Source organism: Watersipora subatra, chromosome 9, assembly GCF_963576615.1.
Source record: "Watersipora subatra chromosome 9, tzWatSuba1.1, whole genome shotgun sequence".
NCBI classification, from domain to species: Eukaryota; Metazoa; Bryozoa; class Gymnolaemata; order Cheilostomatida; family Watersiporidae; genus Watersipora; species Watersipora subatra.
The window spans coordinates 41,345,084-41,365,529 of NC_088716.1; the positions used below are offsets into that span (position 1 = coordinate 41,345,084).

Sequence of the window (20,446 nt, forward strand, 5' to 3'; positions counted from 1 at the left end):
GTACAGCGTGGTATAAAGGAGGATACAACTTTGATAACAGTATTATAGATAACCAATGGAGCAGTAAGGGCTACCCCTAGGTACAATCCACCTGAAACAGACTACAAGTAACATGGGATTAACAAAAAGAATATGTTTGCTGCTGATAATGATCATCACAATAATGGGGATAATAATACCAATGATAATAATAATGAGGGTAATAATAGAAATAATAAGGTCAATAATCAGGAATAGTCAAACGTGAAAGCTACAAATGATAGGAAATCTCTAAAAGTCAATAGAAAGCGCCAAATAAACTTTCTTAGAACTTTTTTGAGTCTGTAGCCTACTTTAATAATTATTTGTACGTATTTAGTTGGTAATTGTACTGCAATGATTAGTGTCATCTCTTAAGGCTTGAGTACTTGAAACAAGTATGCTTAGGGGGAATACAATTACTCTTATCAACTAGAAAATATAAAAATAAACTTAATGGTCAGCTACAAAAGCATGTAGCGCACCCATTTTTATTATTTGTTTCTAAGAAAAGAGTCAGAGTTTCTGTATGGAAACACAATTACATTGACAAACAGTACAACCATGTTTTTAGGTCTTCTACAGAATAAAGTTAATGTGTACAAGAGTATTGTCCCTTTTGACATGCCAGATACACTAGATTATACAAATTAAAGTATTTTAAACATCTAATATTGTACAAAAAATGACGAAATGCTCACAGCCAATGGCTTTCTTTAAAACATTTCTTAGCTTTTTCTTTAGCTGAACGACTTGTGGCTGTTTTGGTACAAGTCAGTGTCTGAAGGTGTAGGTGTTTTCAGGTACACAGGCTATCATAGTTCTCTTACCCATTTCATCGTCTATAGATGTAGTTAAGATACCAAAACAATAAAGTTATTATCAATACTCACAATTTTCAGGAAGAATGGAGAAGCTACTAGAGCAGCATACATAGCGAGAAGGCAAATGATCGTACTGATGATGAACCATTTCTTCTGATAGTAACGTTTGACACGTGTAGCTTTCTTGTTGAATACTGTAGCTATCTGTATCAGACCTGTTAGCGCCTGTCATAAAACAAACACCAACCCGCTAACGCCTGTCATAGACAGACACACTAGTCAGCTAGCCAAGCACAGTTAAAGCTTTACGTATGAAGTTAATTCATTTCAAGATGGCGAGTTCAAACTGTCATATGTTAGCATAGATATTTTTATAAAGCTGTAATTTGCATGACACATTTCACAAACTAAACACCCAAGATATGGTAACTCTTTAAGAAATATTGCAATTAATTACAAGCGGTGTTACAACAGCCATTATATCAAATTGTAAAAAAACATCAGGTAGAAACTGAAGTATTTGTAAAACTAAAGTAATGAAGCAATAATAATAATTGTTAAGTTTACTATTATTATCAAGATATATCCCCTCTCTGCCCCCTCTCTGCTGCATATATGGCACTTTATTATTAACCATGTTTATCCTGGAACTAAATATACTGTGACCATCTGCGCATGGGGTTTGGCACAGGAGCAATTGTGGCTGCATGCTTTTTATCACTACCAATGGTCCTTGTGAGATTCGAACCACTGAACTACTGATTACATGTTGGGTGCACTACCCACTGAACCACAGCTGCTTTGGCTCAGTGGATAGTGCACTGGAATATAATCTGGTTAGTGCACTGGCATATATGCCGTGCCAGTGTTGATGTACTGGCATATATTTACTATGGTGACAGGTGAATAAAAGTGTAGGTACGGCCATGCGTGGGTTTGGAGGTAGAGGTTCTAACAGAGATATAAGACATATAACTTATTCAACTTAGATGAAACAAAGTTAAACTGTCATATGTTAGCACATATTTTATAGAACTGTAGTTTGCATGACTCATTCCACAAATTAAACACTCAAGATATGACAGCTCCTTAAAAAATATTGGAAATTATTAATTACGAATGGTATTACAATGAATTCATTGTATAAAATGTAAAAACTTAAAGCAGAAACTCAAGTATTTGTAAAAACTATATTAATAATAATAAATTGTTTTTATGTTTACTCTATGGGAACACATGAATAAAAGTGTAGCTACAGTCATAAGTGGGTTTGGAAGTATAGAGGTGGTAGTAGAGACTAAAACTTACACAACTTAGATGAGGTAAAGTTTAAACTAAAATAGTTTTCATTCCTTTTATATATTTAATACTTGGGTATTTTAATTTTTACTAGTCTCTTTATTCGCATTTACAAGGCTAAATTGTCTTATAAAACTTTGAGAATCGTAAAGTGGAAATTATTTTAGTTGTTGATACAAATATTGCTTCTATTTTTAAATTTTATATTGAAGACTTATTAAAGAGCGTTCTAAAATACACTCTTTCACTTTTGATAGGACACGTTCCCAACGCTCATGACTATTGCTTAAATTGAAAGATTCAACAGTCCATACATATGATCTACATTCATCAAATCCATTGAAGTTTAGCATGTCTAACCTTAGCCTAACCAAATAGTTTAAGATTTACGATTTCACATATCTATATATATATTTCTCAAAGTATGTGTGTGTGTGTCGTCGTATATCTGTAGGTTTTCTGGCCATAGCTATTATTAGAACAGCGGAGCTGGACAACAATGCAGGCGCAATTTAAGTCATGGCTTACCGTCATTGGAAGCTTAGCCTTATTAACTAGCTTAGTGGAATTTTCCATTGGCAATATGCCAGGCTACTAGCTTGAATGGTACAGTTGTTTGACAAAGTTTTAAAACCTTTACAGTTGTTTTTATTTTTCTCCTAATTTATTTCAACTACACAAAAAACTTCTCTCATGATATGTAGTTTGAAAGTAAGAATGGGACACGATGTTATATGTTAAATACAAATCAATTTTCTGTCCAGACTTTTTTGTTACCTGGGCAATGCCAGGTAGCACAGCTAGTACATGTACATGTATATGTATATTTTTGACTTGCTGTCTGTCACTTTCAACAATGACTTGCATCTTAGCGATGCATTTTTGGGTCGAGCAATACGGTAAAGCAAAGGTGATCCAGTTCTCAATATCTACCACTTCCGGAACTGTCAGATTAACCTGAAGGGATGCTACACGTCCAGTCTGACAGAGCCAGGCAGTCATCGTGCCAGGTAGCCACTTGCCCAATGTGCGACAGAGATGGATATTTAACGTGCCCATGTAGTCAGTGTGGTACACAGGGCCTCCAAGTTATGGTCTGGATCCGAAGGACCCAGCAATTTAGGGTTAAAGAGCTTTTTGTCAGATCGGCATTAAGCAGGACTCAAACCACCAACCTCATGGTTGACAGTCCAAGACACTACCACTAGGCTATCCTGACACCCTATATATGTATATTGTATATATAATATAATCATACTTTAATAATCATAATAATTTTATAAGCATAATAAAATATATATAATCAGGATATATATCCTGATTATATATATATTTATTTATAAATATATATATATAAATTGTTTCTTCATCCCGGTTAACCCATACGGGTGGTAACTTCTGCTAAAACTCGGGTCTCCTACCAGAGACCTGAAAGTTTGAGCACTCGCCTCAAGATCTTAGCTGTTCCCAATAGCGCACTTTTCTGCAACACGCTTGAGTTGATTGCTGCCGGTATCTGGGCAAGCCACATTTTATGCACAGGTGTTATTGCGCCCAGTGCTCCAATGACTACTGGAATTACAGTTGTTCTTACATCTCAGTATTTTTCATTCTCTTATCCAAGAGGGAGATATTTCTCAACTTTTTCTTTGCTGGCTATATTGTAGTCATTGGGTACTGCTATATCTATTAAAGTAGCCCTCTTGTTCTCCTTGTCCACCACCACTATATCTGGTTGGTTTGCTAGGACATGCTTGTCAGTCCGGATGTAGAAATCCTAGAGGATCTTAGCACGGTCATTTTCATTGACCTTACCAGGAGCGTCCCACCAGTGTTGTGGTTTAGTAAGGCCATACTCATCACATAGACTTTTGTACACAACATCAGCTAGCTAGCATCAGCTGCCATATCAGCTATTATATCAACACAAAATCAGCTGATATATATATATATATATATATATATATATATATATATGTATATATATCATATATATATATATCATATATATATATATATATCATATATATATCATATATATATATATGTATATATATCATATATATATCATATATATGTATATATATCATATATATATCATATATATATCATATATATATCATATATATATATATATATATATATATATATGAGTATATGAGCCGGCTACAAACAGAATTGAGTAAATACATATGGGAGTTAAAAGAGAAAGAACATTCACTATAATATAACCTGGAAGATCATCAAAAGAGCGGCGTCATACAACACATCAACCAAATCTTGCCAGTTATGTCTATGGGAAAAGTACTTCATCATATTCGAACCGAAGTTAGCCAGTCTTAACACTAGAAGTGAGCTGATATCCACATGCCGGCATGCCAGAAAACATCTAATTAGCTCAATAACATAATTTGACGACACCTTTGCTGTATACTATAATTATATCAGACAATAGTATTAAGCCCTCAGCTTTAAAAAGTAATTTTATAATTTTATAGCTTGTACATTATACATTCTAGTCATTCTACCTGAAGATTGCAACGTGATTGATTGCATGAAACTATCAGTAGTAATGATTTTAACCTGTAGTTTTTAATAAACTTCATATATATATATATACTCATGCTACAGACAGTACTGTTTTGGCTATTGAAGCCTCATCAGTGCAGCTCAGAGCTTAGGCAAGGGATACAAATCCCATTACCAATGAGAGTTGACTTCCTGCCATGAAACAACTAGGTTGTCTCACAGACTTTAAGAAAGTCAATGTGCTGGCACCAGAGTGCTCAAATCACAAAAGTGATGAGCTTTGCACAAAGGCTAATAGTGCCGTACCTCTCACAGAGTGCTCAACCAAACCGAAGTTAGGGAGCATATACTCATGCTACAGACAGTACTGTTTCGGCTATTGAAGCCTCATCAGTGCAGCTCAGAGCTTAGGCAAGGGATACAAATCCCATTACCAATGAGAGTTGACTTCCTGCCATGAAACAACTAGGTTGTCTAACAGACTTAAAGAAAGTCAATGTGCTGGCACCAGAGTGCTCAAATCACAAAAGTGATGAGCTTTGCACATAGCTCATCACTATATATATATATATATATATATATATATATATATATATATATATATATATATATATATATATATATATATATATATATATATATATATATATATATATATATATATATATATATATATATATATATATATATATATATATATATATATATATATATATATATATATATATATATATATATATATATATATATATATATATATATATATATATATATATATATATATATATATATATATATATATATATATATATATATATATATATATATATATATATATATATATATATATATATATATATATATATATATATATGTCAGCTGATATATATATATAGTGCTCACCAGAGTGCTCAAATCACTTTTGTGATTTGAGCACTCTGGTGCCAGCACATTAACTTTCTTAAAGTCTGTGAGGCAACCTAGTTGTTTCATGGCAGGAAGTCAACTCTCATTGGTAATGGGATTTGTGTCCCTTGCCTAAGCTCTGAGCTACACTGATACAGTACTGTCTGTAGCAAGAGTATATATATATGAAGTTTGTTAAAAACTACAGGTTAAAATCATTACTACTATTAGTTTCATGCAATCGCGTTGCAATCTTCAGGTAGAATGACTAAAATGTATAATGTACAAGCTATAAAATTACTTTATAAAGCTGAGGGCTTAATACTATTGTGTGATATATATATAGTATACAGCAAATATGTAGTCAAATTATGTTATTGAGCTAATTAGGTGTTTTCTAGCATGCCGGCATATATATATACATGTATATGCCAGCATGCTAGAAATGGTAATATATATATATATATATATATATATATATATATATATATATATATATATATATATATATATATATATATATATATTACCAATAGTGACTCATGTGCTCTTCCAGTTTGTCTGCAACTATTCCTGAAAGCTGTTTTCAGGTGGTAAGCGAGCATGTTATTGGCTGATAGTTCTTGATAATTGGCCCAGGCTTCTGGTTTTGCCTCAGATGTACAGTTCGTCCTTTGGTCAGCCATTCTGAATGGTCACCTTCTTCTATTAGGCATTTCATCTGCTTTGCCATTCTAAAGTGAAGCGATGTCAATTTCTTCAACCAGAAGGCTTGAATCATGTCAGGTTCAGGTGCTGCCAAGTTCTTCATACTCTGCACTTGATGTCCATTTCGCTGATAGTGAGTCCTTGCTGAGCCACAGTGTGTTGGTGGCTCTCTTTAAGCGTTTTCAGCCAATTTGCGGTGGTGTTATGAGGTACTCAGGTATACAGCAAGAACATCGGAATGACCTTCGGTATTGAGAAATATGGATGGCTAATTTTCAAGAAAGACCATTCTGTGCTCACAGATGGTCTAAAAATGCCAATTAGTACCATCAAAAATATAAAAGAAGGGTACAAGTACTTGGGATTATGCAAAGCAACATCAACCATGAAGCCGAAGTACGTCACAAAGCCATTACCAAATACAAAGAACGTGTTTGGCAGGTCCTACAAAGCCAGCTCAATGCCAGGAATCAAGTCATGGCAATAAATACCTACGCACTGCCAGTAATAAGATACCTAGCAGGCATAATAAAGTGGACTGATGAAGCCATCAAGGAAACAGATATAGCAACTCCCAAACTCCTAACCATGCATGGAGCACCATGGAGCACTCTACCCAAAATCTGATACTACTAGATTGTATCTCAATAGGAAATATGGGGGTAGAGGATTCAAAAGTGTGCAGCAGACAGTGAAAGAGGAAGAACAAAACAGTAAAACCTATGCAGCCTCCATGGCCACCACAGATAAGTTCTTAGCTGAATTTCAATCGACTGCTCTGACAATGGAGCTTCGCAGTGATGACGAGGAGCTTGACTGGGACATGAAACTTTTTCATGGTGCTTACCACCGACAAATATCTACGGTTGGCGATCTCCACCAGACATATATGTGGCAGAACAAAGGAAACTCAACAGCCAATACAGAGTAGCTACTCGTGGCAGCCCAGGAGCAAGTGCTCCCAACAAGGCAGCTCAAAATAAAAATCTATTACACTAGAAACGATCCTAGATGCAGACTGTGCAAAAATGCACCTGAGACCATCCAACACATCATCAGTAGATGCAAGCAGCTAAAAGGAAACGCATACACTGAGCGGCATAACCATGTTGCATGTGTTGTGTTGTTATATCTGATATCAGCCATGTACAGATAGAAGTAAAGAAATTGGCAAGTTATACCACCATACGGCTTACATAACAAACTCCCAGAGTTACGACATCTACAAATCTCATCTTTGGGATTAGTGCCATCACATGACAACCCACTCATTCCACTGTCTGAACATTAAAAACGTTACATTGGAAGACTCAAGATTATTGCAAAAAACAGTAATGGAAACCCAGATTAAAATCCTAAAAACGGCATCACACCCCCAGTCAACGACAACACCCAGACGATAACAACTTTCGTCATGCGGTACGAAGACCCGCGTCTGGTGTCAAGCTACACCAGGCAAGGATTAAAACTGAAGATTAAAAGTGATGAAACCCTTGCTGACGGAAATACAACAGGACGTAGCTAGGAAACCCCAAAATTACAAAACCCAGAATTGAAGAATAGAAACTTATAGTTCCACCATTGGGCACTAAGGCTAACTCTCAACCCATATATAAGGACGCGTATTTACCCATATACTTCACTCTTCAATACAAGCTTCTTCACAGCGGTCAGACGTGTCAGCAGAAGAAATGGAAGAGTCAACTTTAGGAGAACAAAAGGGGGTGACTATATTCTAAGTCTCTAGAAATTACTTTTATACTTTTATAAGTTTAGTCTAGGGTGCAACTTATTATATATCTTTCTTGTTCTTAAATAAACATAAGGTATTGCGAAACCCTCTTCGCATAACTTAGTGATTCCCATCTCAGAGCATAGTCTTAGATTCTCACATCTAGGAAGGTCTTTTATAAGATCCTGAATACTTAATCAACAAAACATTGGTTAACAGTCATTAGTCAGAATTAGGCCTATCTGAGTTTATTATAATAATTTAGCAGTGCATCTGCTCGTGACAATAAACCTGAGCTTACTTCCTAACCGTTGTAAGATTACTTGGTAGGATAATCCAATACTATCAATAATCAACACAACAGTGTACAGAAGCCTATGTGATGAGTGTGGCCTTACTAAACCACAACACTGGTGGGACGCTCCTGGTAAGGTCAATGAAAATGACCGTGCTATGATCCTCTAGGATTTCTACATCCGGACTGACAAGCATGTCCTAGCAATCCAACCAGATATAGTGGCAGTGGACAAGGAGAACAAGAGAGCTACTATAATAGATATAGCAGTATCCAATGACTACAATATAGCCAGCAAAGAAAGAAAAAGTGGAGAAATATCTTCCTCTTGGAGAAGAGATTGAAAAATGCTGGAATGTAAGAACAACTGTAATTCCAGTAGTCATTGGGGCACTGGGCGCCATAACCCCTGCGCATAAAATGTGGCTTGCCCAGATTCCAGCAGCAATCAATTCAAATTAGTTGCAGAAAATTGTGCTATTGGGAACAGCTAAGATCTTGAGGCGAGTGTTCAAACTCCTAGGTCTCTGGTAGGGGACCCGAGTTGAAGTAGAAATTACCACCCATATGAGTTAACCGGGGTGAGGAAACAATTTATATATATATATATGGGTATATATATACAACATGTATCTATATACATGTTGCTTATAGAATACTCTAAATGCTGCTTCAAGGTTTTTGGGTTGAAAGCATTCGTGAAATACTATAGCCCTGTTTGAGCCACAATTGGTTTCAATTGTTTTGAAAATGTTTTTCAAGGTTATCGGTAGACTCTCCAACCATGTATTAGTGGGCTTATTGAAAATGTTGTGATGGGACAGATAATTACTATAGATAAATATGATATAATACAAATCTTGCACAATAGTCTCGCAGACGTCATAACAGGATTTTCTACATTGAAGCAATTTCTAGAAAGTTGAACAATGCACTCTTTGATTGCATTTGATTGCAGACTTATTTGAGGGAAAGGCCAGGATTGCATTACGCAAATCAACTACAATTTTATCAAACAAAAAGTAGATCAACATTGTTTTTCTCACTCTTTTTTCAGTATCAATGTCCTTTGTTATTTTTCAATCCTCGTATTTAATTTTCATGTTCCTCCACTTTCTGTTGACCAGTTTAGCTGCATTATTGTAGCTTATTTTAGTCTCAATCTTGCTTTGGCCTCCACTCTGCTGCTTGTTAGTCACTAGTACAGTTATAAACCTCTTCTCTCAACTAATCTCAGTTAGCATCAGATTCACACATACCCCAGAAGAAGTCAATGTCCGACCAATAGTCCTGTAGAGCTGCTCTATATTCTCTGTAGTAGTTGTGTTCTCTTCATTCTGCTGTATATAGTGAACAGGATAGTGTCTTGTTTTCTTCTTGAGAGACTCACCTTCACTGCACACTAAAAGCCTGACAAAGAGACAAAGTTAAATATAATGGGTCAGAGATTTACATGTATTGCTTCAGACAGCGTTTTCTTTAGTTACTAGCTACAGCTGCTTTTAACTTATGCCAAAAACTTAAATAAATTCCTGTTAGTTTTTCACTAATTGTTTAGCTAGAAATCAACTATTTCATCTGTCATTTTGGTAACTTTAAGAAAGTGTGAGATAGCTAAACACCACAGAGCCTGCTTAGTAATGCATTAATATTGATCACACTTAAATAAATTAAATAAAATATAATGTATAAACATTGTTGATACAGTCAAAAATGACAAAAATAAACAGGACAGAGTGGATTACATTCTCTCAGCAATGTTGATAATTGCCAGAGACTGAGATGTTCCTAAGATCCTAGAGACTCCAAAAGGTTTATTTTGTTATATTTTTCTACAGCATCTCTTAATAAACCTAAACAAAGCTGAATAGTCTCCTATTTTGAATGATATACTAGCTATGAGAGTTACAAGAGAAGACAGTCATGATTGTGTGATTTTCCCAAGTGTCACAAAAGCAATTAAAATTTCTGCTAGTTCTCATTTCTTATATTCTAGAAACTACACAAGAAGTTTGATGTTTTTAAATTTTCAATTAAATAAACACCTGCTTCTTTAACACTTTCAGTTTATTTTTTGTTGGAAATTCCTTAACCTGTGACCATCTGTGACCATCTGCGCATTGTTTCTGTTATACATTTGCTGTCTGCCTCAACCCCTCAAACACTAATCGTGTTATTATTGAAGTACATAGAAAGAGATGATCAGTAAGCACAATCTAACAGCCACCTTAAACCTCTCAGATTTTCTGCTGCCTAATGACAAAATAATGAGAAGAAGTTGGTTCATTTAACTCACAGCAACTGGTCAAGAAATTTAATATATAAATAACAAACATACGATGGTTCCTGTTGATTCATTGTCTCTTGTCTTCACACCATGCTTTTATTTCATAAACTTGAGTTGACTGCTTCTTTAGCTAGCAAGATGGTGAAATGTGAGTAAATCTGTTAACTGCTCCACTAACTGGTTGACTCAAGCGTCTCCTACTTACATAAATACACGATTACTTCCTGGTGAGATGAATGTATTAAGAAAATTGATTTATCTACCTAGTTTATAGCCCAAAGTTTTTCGATTTGGATTCGATAGCAATGTTTCTTGGCATGCGAGCGTTTACGCATCGTTGAGTAGACAGTTTTTGCTAGGTAAGCTATCATAAAAAATACTCAACCCAAATATTGTTGATATGGTTTTTAGATGTCTGTACACAAGGAACACATTATAATGAATTAGAGATTTTTTACTTGTACATTCAGAGATGTAGGAAAAAGTGAGAATTTTTACCTGCATAGAGTTTTTTAATTTTGTTCCCACTTATCGAGGCTCATCTACAAGTTGTAACATGTTGCAATAGCAACTATTAACTATACAACCTTGCTGTAACACTATTGCTTAGAACTCACCAAAGCAACTGAAAACTGACAGAAAAACTCAACTCATGACCGGTGACATGTAGTTAGCTGACAGGTGACAGTGTGTTGTCACGTGTTGACATGTTGACATATAGTTAGCTTACAGGTGGTTAGCTGACAAATTCAGCAACAACCAATTAGGATGAAAATGCTTGGTTACCAACATAGTCTCCTTTCTTTTTGGGTTAGTAGTGGCTCTCAAACTTTACATCAAGGGAAGCATAGAAACACATGGGCTTTGCTGAGCCATTTGTGTGAAAAGCATCCATTTGTGTGAAAAGCATCGGTATACTGCATAGCCATGACAGTGCTGGCAATACCTCCAAGGGTCATGCTAGATGACAACTATCACTTGACTGACACAGTAGAATATCTGTGGCTTCTTCCTTATGGAGAGGGACGCTGACCCTGAGCTACAGGACATGGCGAGTAAATTTCTGTCATTTCTACAACACCAACTAAGTTTAGGTCTTCAAGCAGGCTTGAAATACTTGTATTGCTTGTCATACTGTAATTTGGATGGCAGCAGCTTAGATCCGTCGGCCTGCAATATTTCTCTCATCTTACAAACCTAGTTACAATAGCTCGGTGATACTCCTCAAACTTTTGTGCCCTGGGAAGCTCATGGCTGCTTCGTAGGTTTTTGCAATTTTTACGAAACATTTCCTAACTCATTTCGTCACAATAAAATTAGACTTTGACTGTCCTTCAATGCTTTGCGTGACTGAGTCCCCCTTAGCAATCCATAGACATATTCTCATTGCTCATTTTAGTCAAACATCACTGAAGACCAAAAGTTTTTTCTTATATGAGGCCTTTGCTAAGTGTTGCTTTCAGTTGCTTTCATAACTTCCATAAAATGCTTGGCCCTGATTGTCAACTTGTTAACGATGGCTGATAATTTGAACTAACTTTGCTCCTACATGTAGATACAAATTAGTGCGTACCAATCTTTGGATTTGGCTCACCGCTATTTTTTCAAACTTTTTTCACAAAATTTTTTCAACTTCCAGTTTTTTAACAGAACTAGTCAGTTATTCCTATAACCATGCCTTTGCTATTATTGGTCGGTAGTGACCACTATTATTATTATTCATGCCGGCAAATCTTCCATAGTTTACCGTGTGCAAACATTTGACAAACAACCGATTATGTGGTTCACAGACACGATTATATTTACAAAGATGTAAACTTGATCTGATAGCGAGTGATAAGTTGAGAAAACAAACAGAAAGCTGCAGCACAGATCATAGGCCTGGTTTACTTTTGGCCTGGTCTGCACAGATAAGTATCAAAACTAAATGACTCACCTATATTTTGCACTCTCCTCGGGTGGAGTGACATTATTGCTGTCAGCCACAGCATTTTTGCTAAACCTTTTTACGTATACATCGAAGTACTAGAATGAGTTAAACAAGGAACTACTTTGGTCATAAAATATTAGCCGAATACGGTTATCAATAATTTTGATGGTGTTGCTTTCAAAGCTTTATAGAAAAAGCTGTAAAGCTTTAGAGTTAAAAAACGGACTTCATTACGCCACCACAATGACTGCTATTACGTCGTACTGTGTTCTTAAAGAGTATTCTCATCGATCGCCAAAACACTTCAAAGTTTTCAGTTAAGATTGCGAACCAGATTATGGACGAGTCTGAAAACAATGAATCCGATTTAGACCTTAGTGACTTCGAATCAGATTGTAGTTCTGATGATTGTGACAAATGGTCACAATACAAATGTTGCCATGAAAAAACCATAGCAACAGTACAACAACAATGAAAGAATTAATTGTTATTAATGTAACTGAGTTAAATATAAACTGAGTTGTTTAGCTGAGTTAATACAATTATTAGTACAATTTTGTGGACCCTACTTTTTTACAGATCACTTTCTATCTACTATATAAACGGCAATCGTTGTCTGTCTATCTGTGTATCTGTCTGTCCGCTTCATAGAGTACCGTACTTTTCGGAATATTAGTCGCTACTTTTATATAAGGGCGTGTCTATTCTGTGGTTTTTTTCACCGCTAGGGCGCATTAACGGGAATCTCCGGTTAGTACACGCCTCTATTATAATACGTAACCTGCTATTCATCGTAGGGATGGACGATAAATACTGATATGCTAATAGTATGAGTTGTCTTCTCGATATATTGAGTCACCGATAACTCCCAAATATGAGCAGTATAAATAAATTATATGGCGGTCTTTTTTTTCGATTCGATCGTACGAAGAAAACTTAATTAATATGAGTAAGTAGTAAAATTAAATTAGTAGTAAATATTAGTAGTGAATTAAATAAAATTTACTTCTCTTTAAATAAATTAATGAGTAGTAAATTACATCTAATTAATATTTACTGCCAACGTGTACCGGGAAGGTCATGTGAACATTTGTTTCTTGCAACCACTAGAAAAACGCTGTTCTCTATCTACTATATAAACGGCAATCGTTGTCTGTCTGTTTGATTGAGTGTCCGCCTTATAGAGCGGTCTTTCCTTTTATTGTCGTACGAATTTCGGTCGTACGAAGCGAACTGAATTAATATGTGTAGTAACAGTAAATAAATTATAGAGCGGTCTTTCTTTTTCCATTCGGTCGAACGATGCCAACCGAACTAATATGAATACTAAATATCGTAATTTCGTAATATGGACTATTAGCCGCTACTTTTCTCTGACGATTTGAGCCAAGCGGCTTATATAAAGGTGTGGCGATTCTGTTGTTTTTCTTTCACCGCTCGGGCGCATTAACCGAAATCCCCAGTTAGCACGCTTTTTAAACAGCAAATTTTCTGCCGTGTTAAAAAGCGCCTTCCTGAGTTCTGCGGCCTATACAAAGGTGTCTATACAGCTATACAAATGTACTATTTATTAAATATAATAAATTAACGAGTAGTTATTTACATGCAATTAATATTAACTGCCAACGTGTACCGAGAAGGTCACGTAAACGTTTGTTTCTTGGAGCCACTGGAAAAACGCATTTCTCACCTACTAAATTTCCACATCAAAAAGGTAAGTGTTTCTTATACGATGTTGTATTGTATATGAATTGCCACATCTCCACTACTTAATAACGTTGGATTTGCCGCTGTTCGTGATAGTGGGTCATGTTCATTTCCTTCAGCAGCCGAGTTACTAATTTTTTTCCAGCTACGAGTAGGCCTACTGTAACTTACTATTACAGAACTTTCACGAGTACTCCGAGGGTTGCGATACGCTATTGTGAAAAGAAAGAGAGCAGCTGCTATCGACTTACTGTCACCCTGCATCAGCCATGACCAGCTATACGTCGCCTGCTCAAAAGTAGGCACACGCCGAAAACTGTTTCTTCATACGCCCGACAGAAAAACCAAAAATGTTGTCTATCCGCAAGTGTTGCGTTGAACTTAGGGAGAGAGAGGGAGAGAAAGGGAGAGAGAGGGAGAGGGGAGAGAAAGGGAGAGGGGGGAGAGAGGGAGAGGGGAAAGAGGGAGAGGGGGGAGAGGGAGAGAGAGGGAGGGATAGAAGGGGAGAGAGAGGGATAGAAGGGGAGAGAGAGGGAGAGAGCGAGGAGGAGAGGGGGGAGAGAGAGAGGGAGAGAAAGGGGGAGAGAGAGAGAGATAGAGAAGGGGAGAGAGAGGGAGAGCGAGGAGGAGAGGGGGGGAGAGAGAGAGGGAGAGAGAGAGGGGGAGAGGGAGAGAGAGAGAGGGGGAAGAGGGAGGGAGAGAGGGGAGAGAGAGAGGGGAGAGACGGAGAGAGGGAGAGATGGAGAGAGGGAGATGTAACTGCATATTTGGAGTTGTTTTACAGTATGAAAGCCAACTCTCAATAAACCTTATGCTGCCCGTGAATCTGTTACTGTAGGCGGGTAATGCAGCTAGTGTATTCATAAAGATCAAAGAATGTCAAAGTGGTGGTCCAATAGAGGTGGCTTTCAATTAAAGGGTGGCTTTCAAATAGATGTTTTACGGCAATTCTGATTACTGTCTGAGTGTGGTTAGTTGTGATTCTTTGGTTTAATAATTTATTTTCCTCAAGTTAGTAGTTTGTGCTATGTTACACACACATCAGCTAGTTATACATTGTAATATTTAAACAGAATTTATTCTGAAATCTACACAGTAGTTTTCACAATCCTGATGCATGCATGTGGATATTATTCGTATGTAACAGTACGCGGTATATGAAAAACTATTGCACATCTCTACATTCTTCGACAAAATAAATTTGCATGATTGATAAAAAATAATTGAATTTAAAACAATAATGACAGCAAGTAGACCTACTATAAAACTAAGTGTACAATATATCATGGCGAGACTGTGAATAGCTGTCAGGTGCTAACAGGTGGTAACAGCTGTAAGCAAAAAGGATACTGAGTATTGACTTCGCGATGCATGTCTGAATCAATGTCTATATATAAAGATGGTTTGTATATAGCAACAAACTATGGCTGGAGGATAAATAGATGATCATAAGATATATAGATACGAGTCTAATATATAATAATGCTATGCACCATTGGTAAGAAAGCTATCACAATTGAGTTGAGAGTTATTACTCCCTGATTAGAACTTAACGAATTGGTAAAAGTCAGTTCGTCTGCATCTTTTATAGACGTCTTCTTCGAGAACCTAACAAAATAATAATAAGAATGATTAGATAAAAGTAGTAACGAGCTATTAGCAACAGTTTTCATTCAAATTCTGATTTGCTTGAAAAAAAACTTACAAAATTTGTTGTAGATTTTATCAGAAAGTATCGGTATTTTTCTATCATTTGCGATTGTTTTTGATGTTTGAGGTGGTCTGATTGCCAGGATGTTTCAAGATTAAAATTGATAAAACTTGATTGCGGTTAAACCGCTCAGAAAAGGATTATGTACAGAATGATGTCACTAGTTGTTATCCACGTGATAGTTGATATTGTGTTCAAGTTGCAGCGTTACGCATCTTCATTCTGTCGGTCTATTTACAATTATAAATGTTATAATCGTACATTCGATTGATTTGAGCATTTCAATCACAATCAAAATATATTGACTTTTATCTTGAAACGTCCGAACAGTCAGATCACCTCAAACAAACAAATCACAAACAAAAAAATACCGATACTTGCTGACAAAATCTACAAAATTTTGTATAAGTTCGTCTTTAAGAAGGTAAGAAATTGCAGTGCTGATACACAACACTGAATAAGGTGCTTGCGAATAGCGACAAACAAAAGTAGCAGTGAGTGCGTGATGCGTTAAAATATTTAGAATAATATAACAACTTAGCATAAAATAAAATAACGAAGTCAATCAAAATAATGGTGTAATTCATACCATGCCACATAATTCAGCTCGACTCACCAATAATGCAGAGGAAAAGATTCAAGATAGATTATAAACAGCATTTGGTAAGAAATCAATGTATATACATGTACATATACATAAATGGATCACGATCTACTAGTACTAATGGAATGACTATTTGCTTAACTGGTTCTTTGAATTGTAATTCGATTTGAAGCACGTTAGGTAATGTCATGCATAAATGCAACGTGCTCAGGAAATAAATTATGCATAAATACAATCTGAAAACACATAATGCATGAATAAAACATCAAAATACTAGGAAGACGTGTTTAGGAATGAAACAATGGAAACATCAGGGCATGTATACTCAAGGCTGACGTTGCAACAGCAAAGAGTATTTGTGCACTTCAGAGCAGACATCCTACCAAAATGTGACTAAAACTCTTTGGATGTCTTTTAAACGAGTGCTGCACGATATCTTTGCATGTACATGTACATTTGATTATTTGGTCTCTAAATATATCGAATATTGAAAAATATCGAACATTGGAATTGTCTTATTTCGATATATAGCGTTAGGCTTTAACATGAACGATATCAGATGTTAATGGTTAATATCGGTTGAAAAACAAGAGTTGTCTTCTCTTTACAATAAAGCGAATAGACAACTCCAGTTTTGCAAAATAAAACAAGCCGATATTTCGATAAAATATCGGCTTTCGATATTCATATCGAATTGAAAACTGATCCAATATAAAATCGTCCATTGAAATATATCGTCACATCGAATTAGATCGCTTTATCGTGCAGCACTACTTTAAACCCGGATTAGCTTTGGATTTGATAGAAGCATACACAGAAATAAAACATTTATTCATCTCAAAAATAAAATAATTCTATCAGAAAATGCGATATTTAATGTCCAGTTATAAGAGCGTAGGTGGCATTTGGTAGATTGACTCAAGCACAATAGTTAGAATAGCAAGCGTGGGAATGGGTGCTAAAAGTAGGGGTAGGCATGAGGGAATGAGCTATCTGAGCTAAAATTAGGTGTGATGATAGAGGGCAAGTGATCTTAACAAGAACTAGGCGTGATGATAGAGGGCAAGTGATCTTAACAAGAACTAGGCGTGATGATAGAGGGCAAGTGATCTTAATAAGAACGAGGCTTGATGATAGAGGGCAAGTGATCTTAATAAGAACGAGGCTTGATGATAGAGGGCAAGTGATCTTAATAAGAAATAGGCGTGATGATTGAGGGCAAGTAATTTTACCTAGAAGTAGACGTGATTATAGAGGGTGAGTAATTCTAACTAGAAGTAGGTGTGATGATAGAGGGCGAGTAATATTAACTAGAAGTAGGCGTGATGATAGAGGGCAAGTAATCCTAACTAGAAGTAGGCGTGATTATAAAGAGAAAGTGGTCTCAGCTAGGGGCTGTGGGTGATATACAAGTCTGCTGACAACAAAATTCTAAACTTACAATGAGCAATTTGGCGCAGAGACTAAGAATCGAAGAAATATATCAACATTTTAAACATTGTGAGTCTGCTAAAGATAATGGATGAGTATGATGCATATGTATGTACGTGTATGTACATTTTTTAATTGTGGTGAATACAGTAGCACTGTCGGAACTAGTGCTTTAAGATAGAGGCAAGCTATCTTATATGTATATATGATAACAGATAGCATCCAATTTCAAACAACCTTCTCTACAGTTTTTGGTAAAAAGTTACTTTGTACAAAGCCAAAGAAGTCAAAGAATAATCAAGCAGTTTTGGAGAGTGTCAATTTAACTTGGTTAAAATTTCCCGAAAGAATCCAAAACAATCCAAAACCATTTCATTCTGGTCAGTCATTATTTAAACCATTCCTGACCAGTTTAGAATTATTCAAACTGCGCTGAACGCTTCCCATAAGGCTATAAATACAATGTCTAAATATGTAAGGTAGCTAATCTTTTGAGTAATGCACAAAAAATGAAGACCTTTATATAATAACAGGAGAGGATAATTTCTGTATCAGAAAAGGATACATGCCTGGAACTGAAAACTATAAATTGAATATTATTATGCTATTTCTCAGGAGGTTACCACAATATTAGGTTTAATTTAATTTAAAACTGCATCAAATGTGTTCAGTTCTCATTTATTTAATATCAGTTGAATATCATTTTCTAATATCATTCGTAATCCTAGTAAATTTGACAAACTATCTAAATATAAAAATAAAACTTTTTACCACACCTGACAAGAACATCTATGTGTACAGTTATAATTAATAGATGTATCCATTGAGTTATCCGTTGAAAAGTAGCTGTTAGTAAGCAACTAGTGTTAGTAGCAGTTAATCAGGTTCCGGAAGATTCTAGGCTACGCAAGTATTCAGCATACGAAAGGACAAGTACGGTTTGGCCGTATCGCGTTGTAAACAACTCACGACATGAGTATCCGGTGTCGCATTCCTGCACTTCCTTGAGGGCGCCACATCTCGCCCCCTTCTTTCTTCGTTTTTGTATAACCGTGCGTCGTCGAATCTGTTTGCCGATACCACATGTTTTTGAGCAAGCCGACCAATCAGCCCATGTGTCCACTATGCAGTCCACAGGACCCTCGCTGATGGATTCTACAATATTTTAAGGTTTCACTATATTGAAGAAGTGATAACTCCAACCGGTAAATAAAGTACACACTAACGAATGGTTAAAATGCATCAATACTGCATACATGATGGTGCATTGTTAGGTAGGTATAGCCAAAACACAAACCTAATATGTGATTTTATACTAAAGATTAATCTCCAGTCAATACTTTACAGTATATTATATATGCATATATATTTTTTTTCTCACAGTGATGTTTGCTATGTTGAAATGCATAGTTTTCTCAAGAATGTGTCAAAATGAATAGTGACTTACACAACAACTGACAAACTTGATAAGTCAAGGCAATGTTTGACTGCGCTTATTATGTCAAAACAATATAATTCTAGATAGTCTGCAGAAATGAAAAGTGGAGCGGGCAGTAGCGTAATTAGACCAATAATGTTGGCAGTGAGGTTATTTCAAAACTACTCTGAATGTGTGTTACACCATGACTGTCCAATCAAAACAAGAAACTGATATGTTCATCCAATGAAATACAAGCGCAGGAGACAATTGAATAACCGAGCAGCGTCTGCGGAATGAGATTAAGACCAACCTGTAACATCTGCAGGACACTCGCCATTGTAGCAGGCTCTCTTCTCCATTTGCTTTGGTTCTTCAAATGCGCAGTGTCCCCCGTTGATGGCGGGTTGAAGAATCATCCTAAACCTTGTCTGTTCACCCATCTTCCCGCACCTTTCGTCGCACTCGCTCCAATCATTCCACTCACTGACGACGCAATCTCTTGACTCCAGTCCTATGAAAACAATCACCAACTAGACACTTAGATCACAAACAACTGCAGCCAGTGATCATTTCAATTTTAGATGAGAAATGCTGAAGCAATCGTAACCTACGTACCATCACACCGCGTGCCCTCACAAAGCTCAACCTGTGAGTAGAAGGTATCTTCTGGGCATGGCCCTTGTTTCATCATTCTGCTGCGCATTTTCTTGCCTGTACCACAGGCTACGGAGCACTCTGAGTAAGGTGTCCATTCTGACAGCTGCAACACCGAATTTTCCATCATCTAATTCATAACAAATGATTGAAACACCCAGAATGTAAAATACTAAACTTTTCTCATGGATTATTAAGAAACTTATATTAAGATATATAATAACTTATTATTATATATCTTAAAATATATATTAAAGTTATTAGGATATATAATAACTTATTAGGTGTATATATAACTTATTACATATATAATATGTTCTCACTTGGTGTGTGACTATACGGATATTATAGACTATAGAGTTTTGTACATAGTGAAATGTCTACTTCAATT

At 36.0% G+C, this 20,446-nt stretch overlaps 1 protein-coding gene across 1 annotated transcript in view; it reads right to left on the reverse strand.

Moving 5' to 3' along the window:
* Positions 1–15,343: 15,343 nt before the first annotated feature.
* Positions 15,344–20,446, reverse strand: part of LOC137403596 (spondin-1-like) — a 37,031-nt gene continuing 31,928 nt past the window's right edge. The window contains exons 16-19 of the mRNA XM_068089562.1: positions 20,017–20,161; positions 19,712–19,912; positions 18,951–19,136; positions 15,344–15,843 (exon numbers count right to left, since the gene is read on the reverse strand). Coding sequence (XP_067945663.1) covers positions 15,821–15,843; positions 18,951–19,136; positions 19,712–19,912; positions 20,017–20,161 — 555 coding nt within the window. The 3' untranslated portion in view covers positions 15,344–15,820. The remainder of the gene's footprint in view (positions 15,844–18,950; positions 19,137–19,711; positions 19,913–20,016; positions 20,162–20,446) is intronic.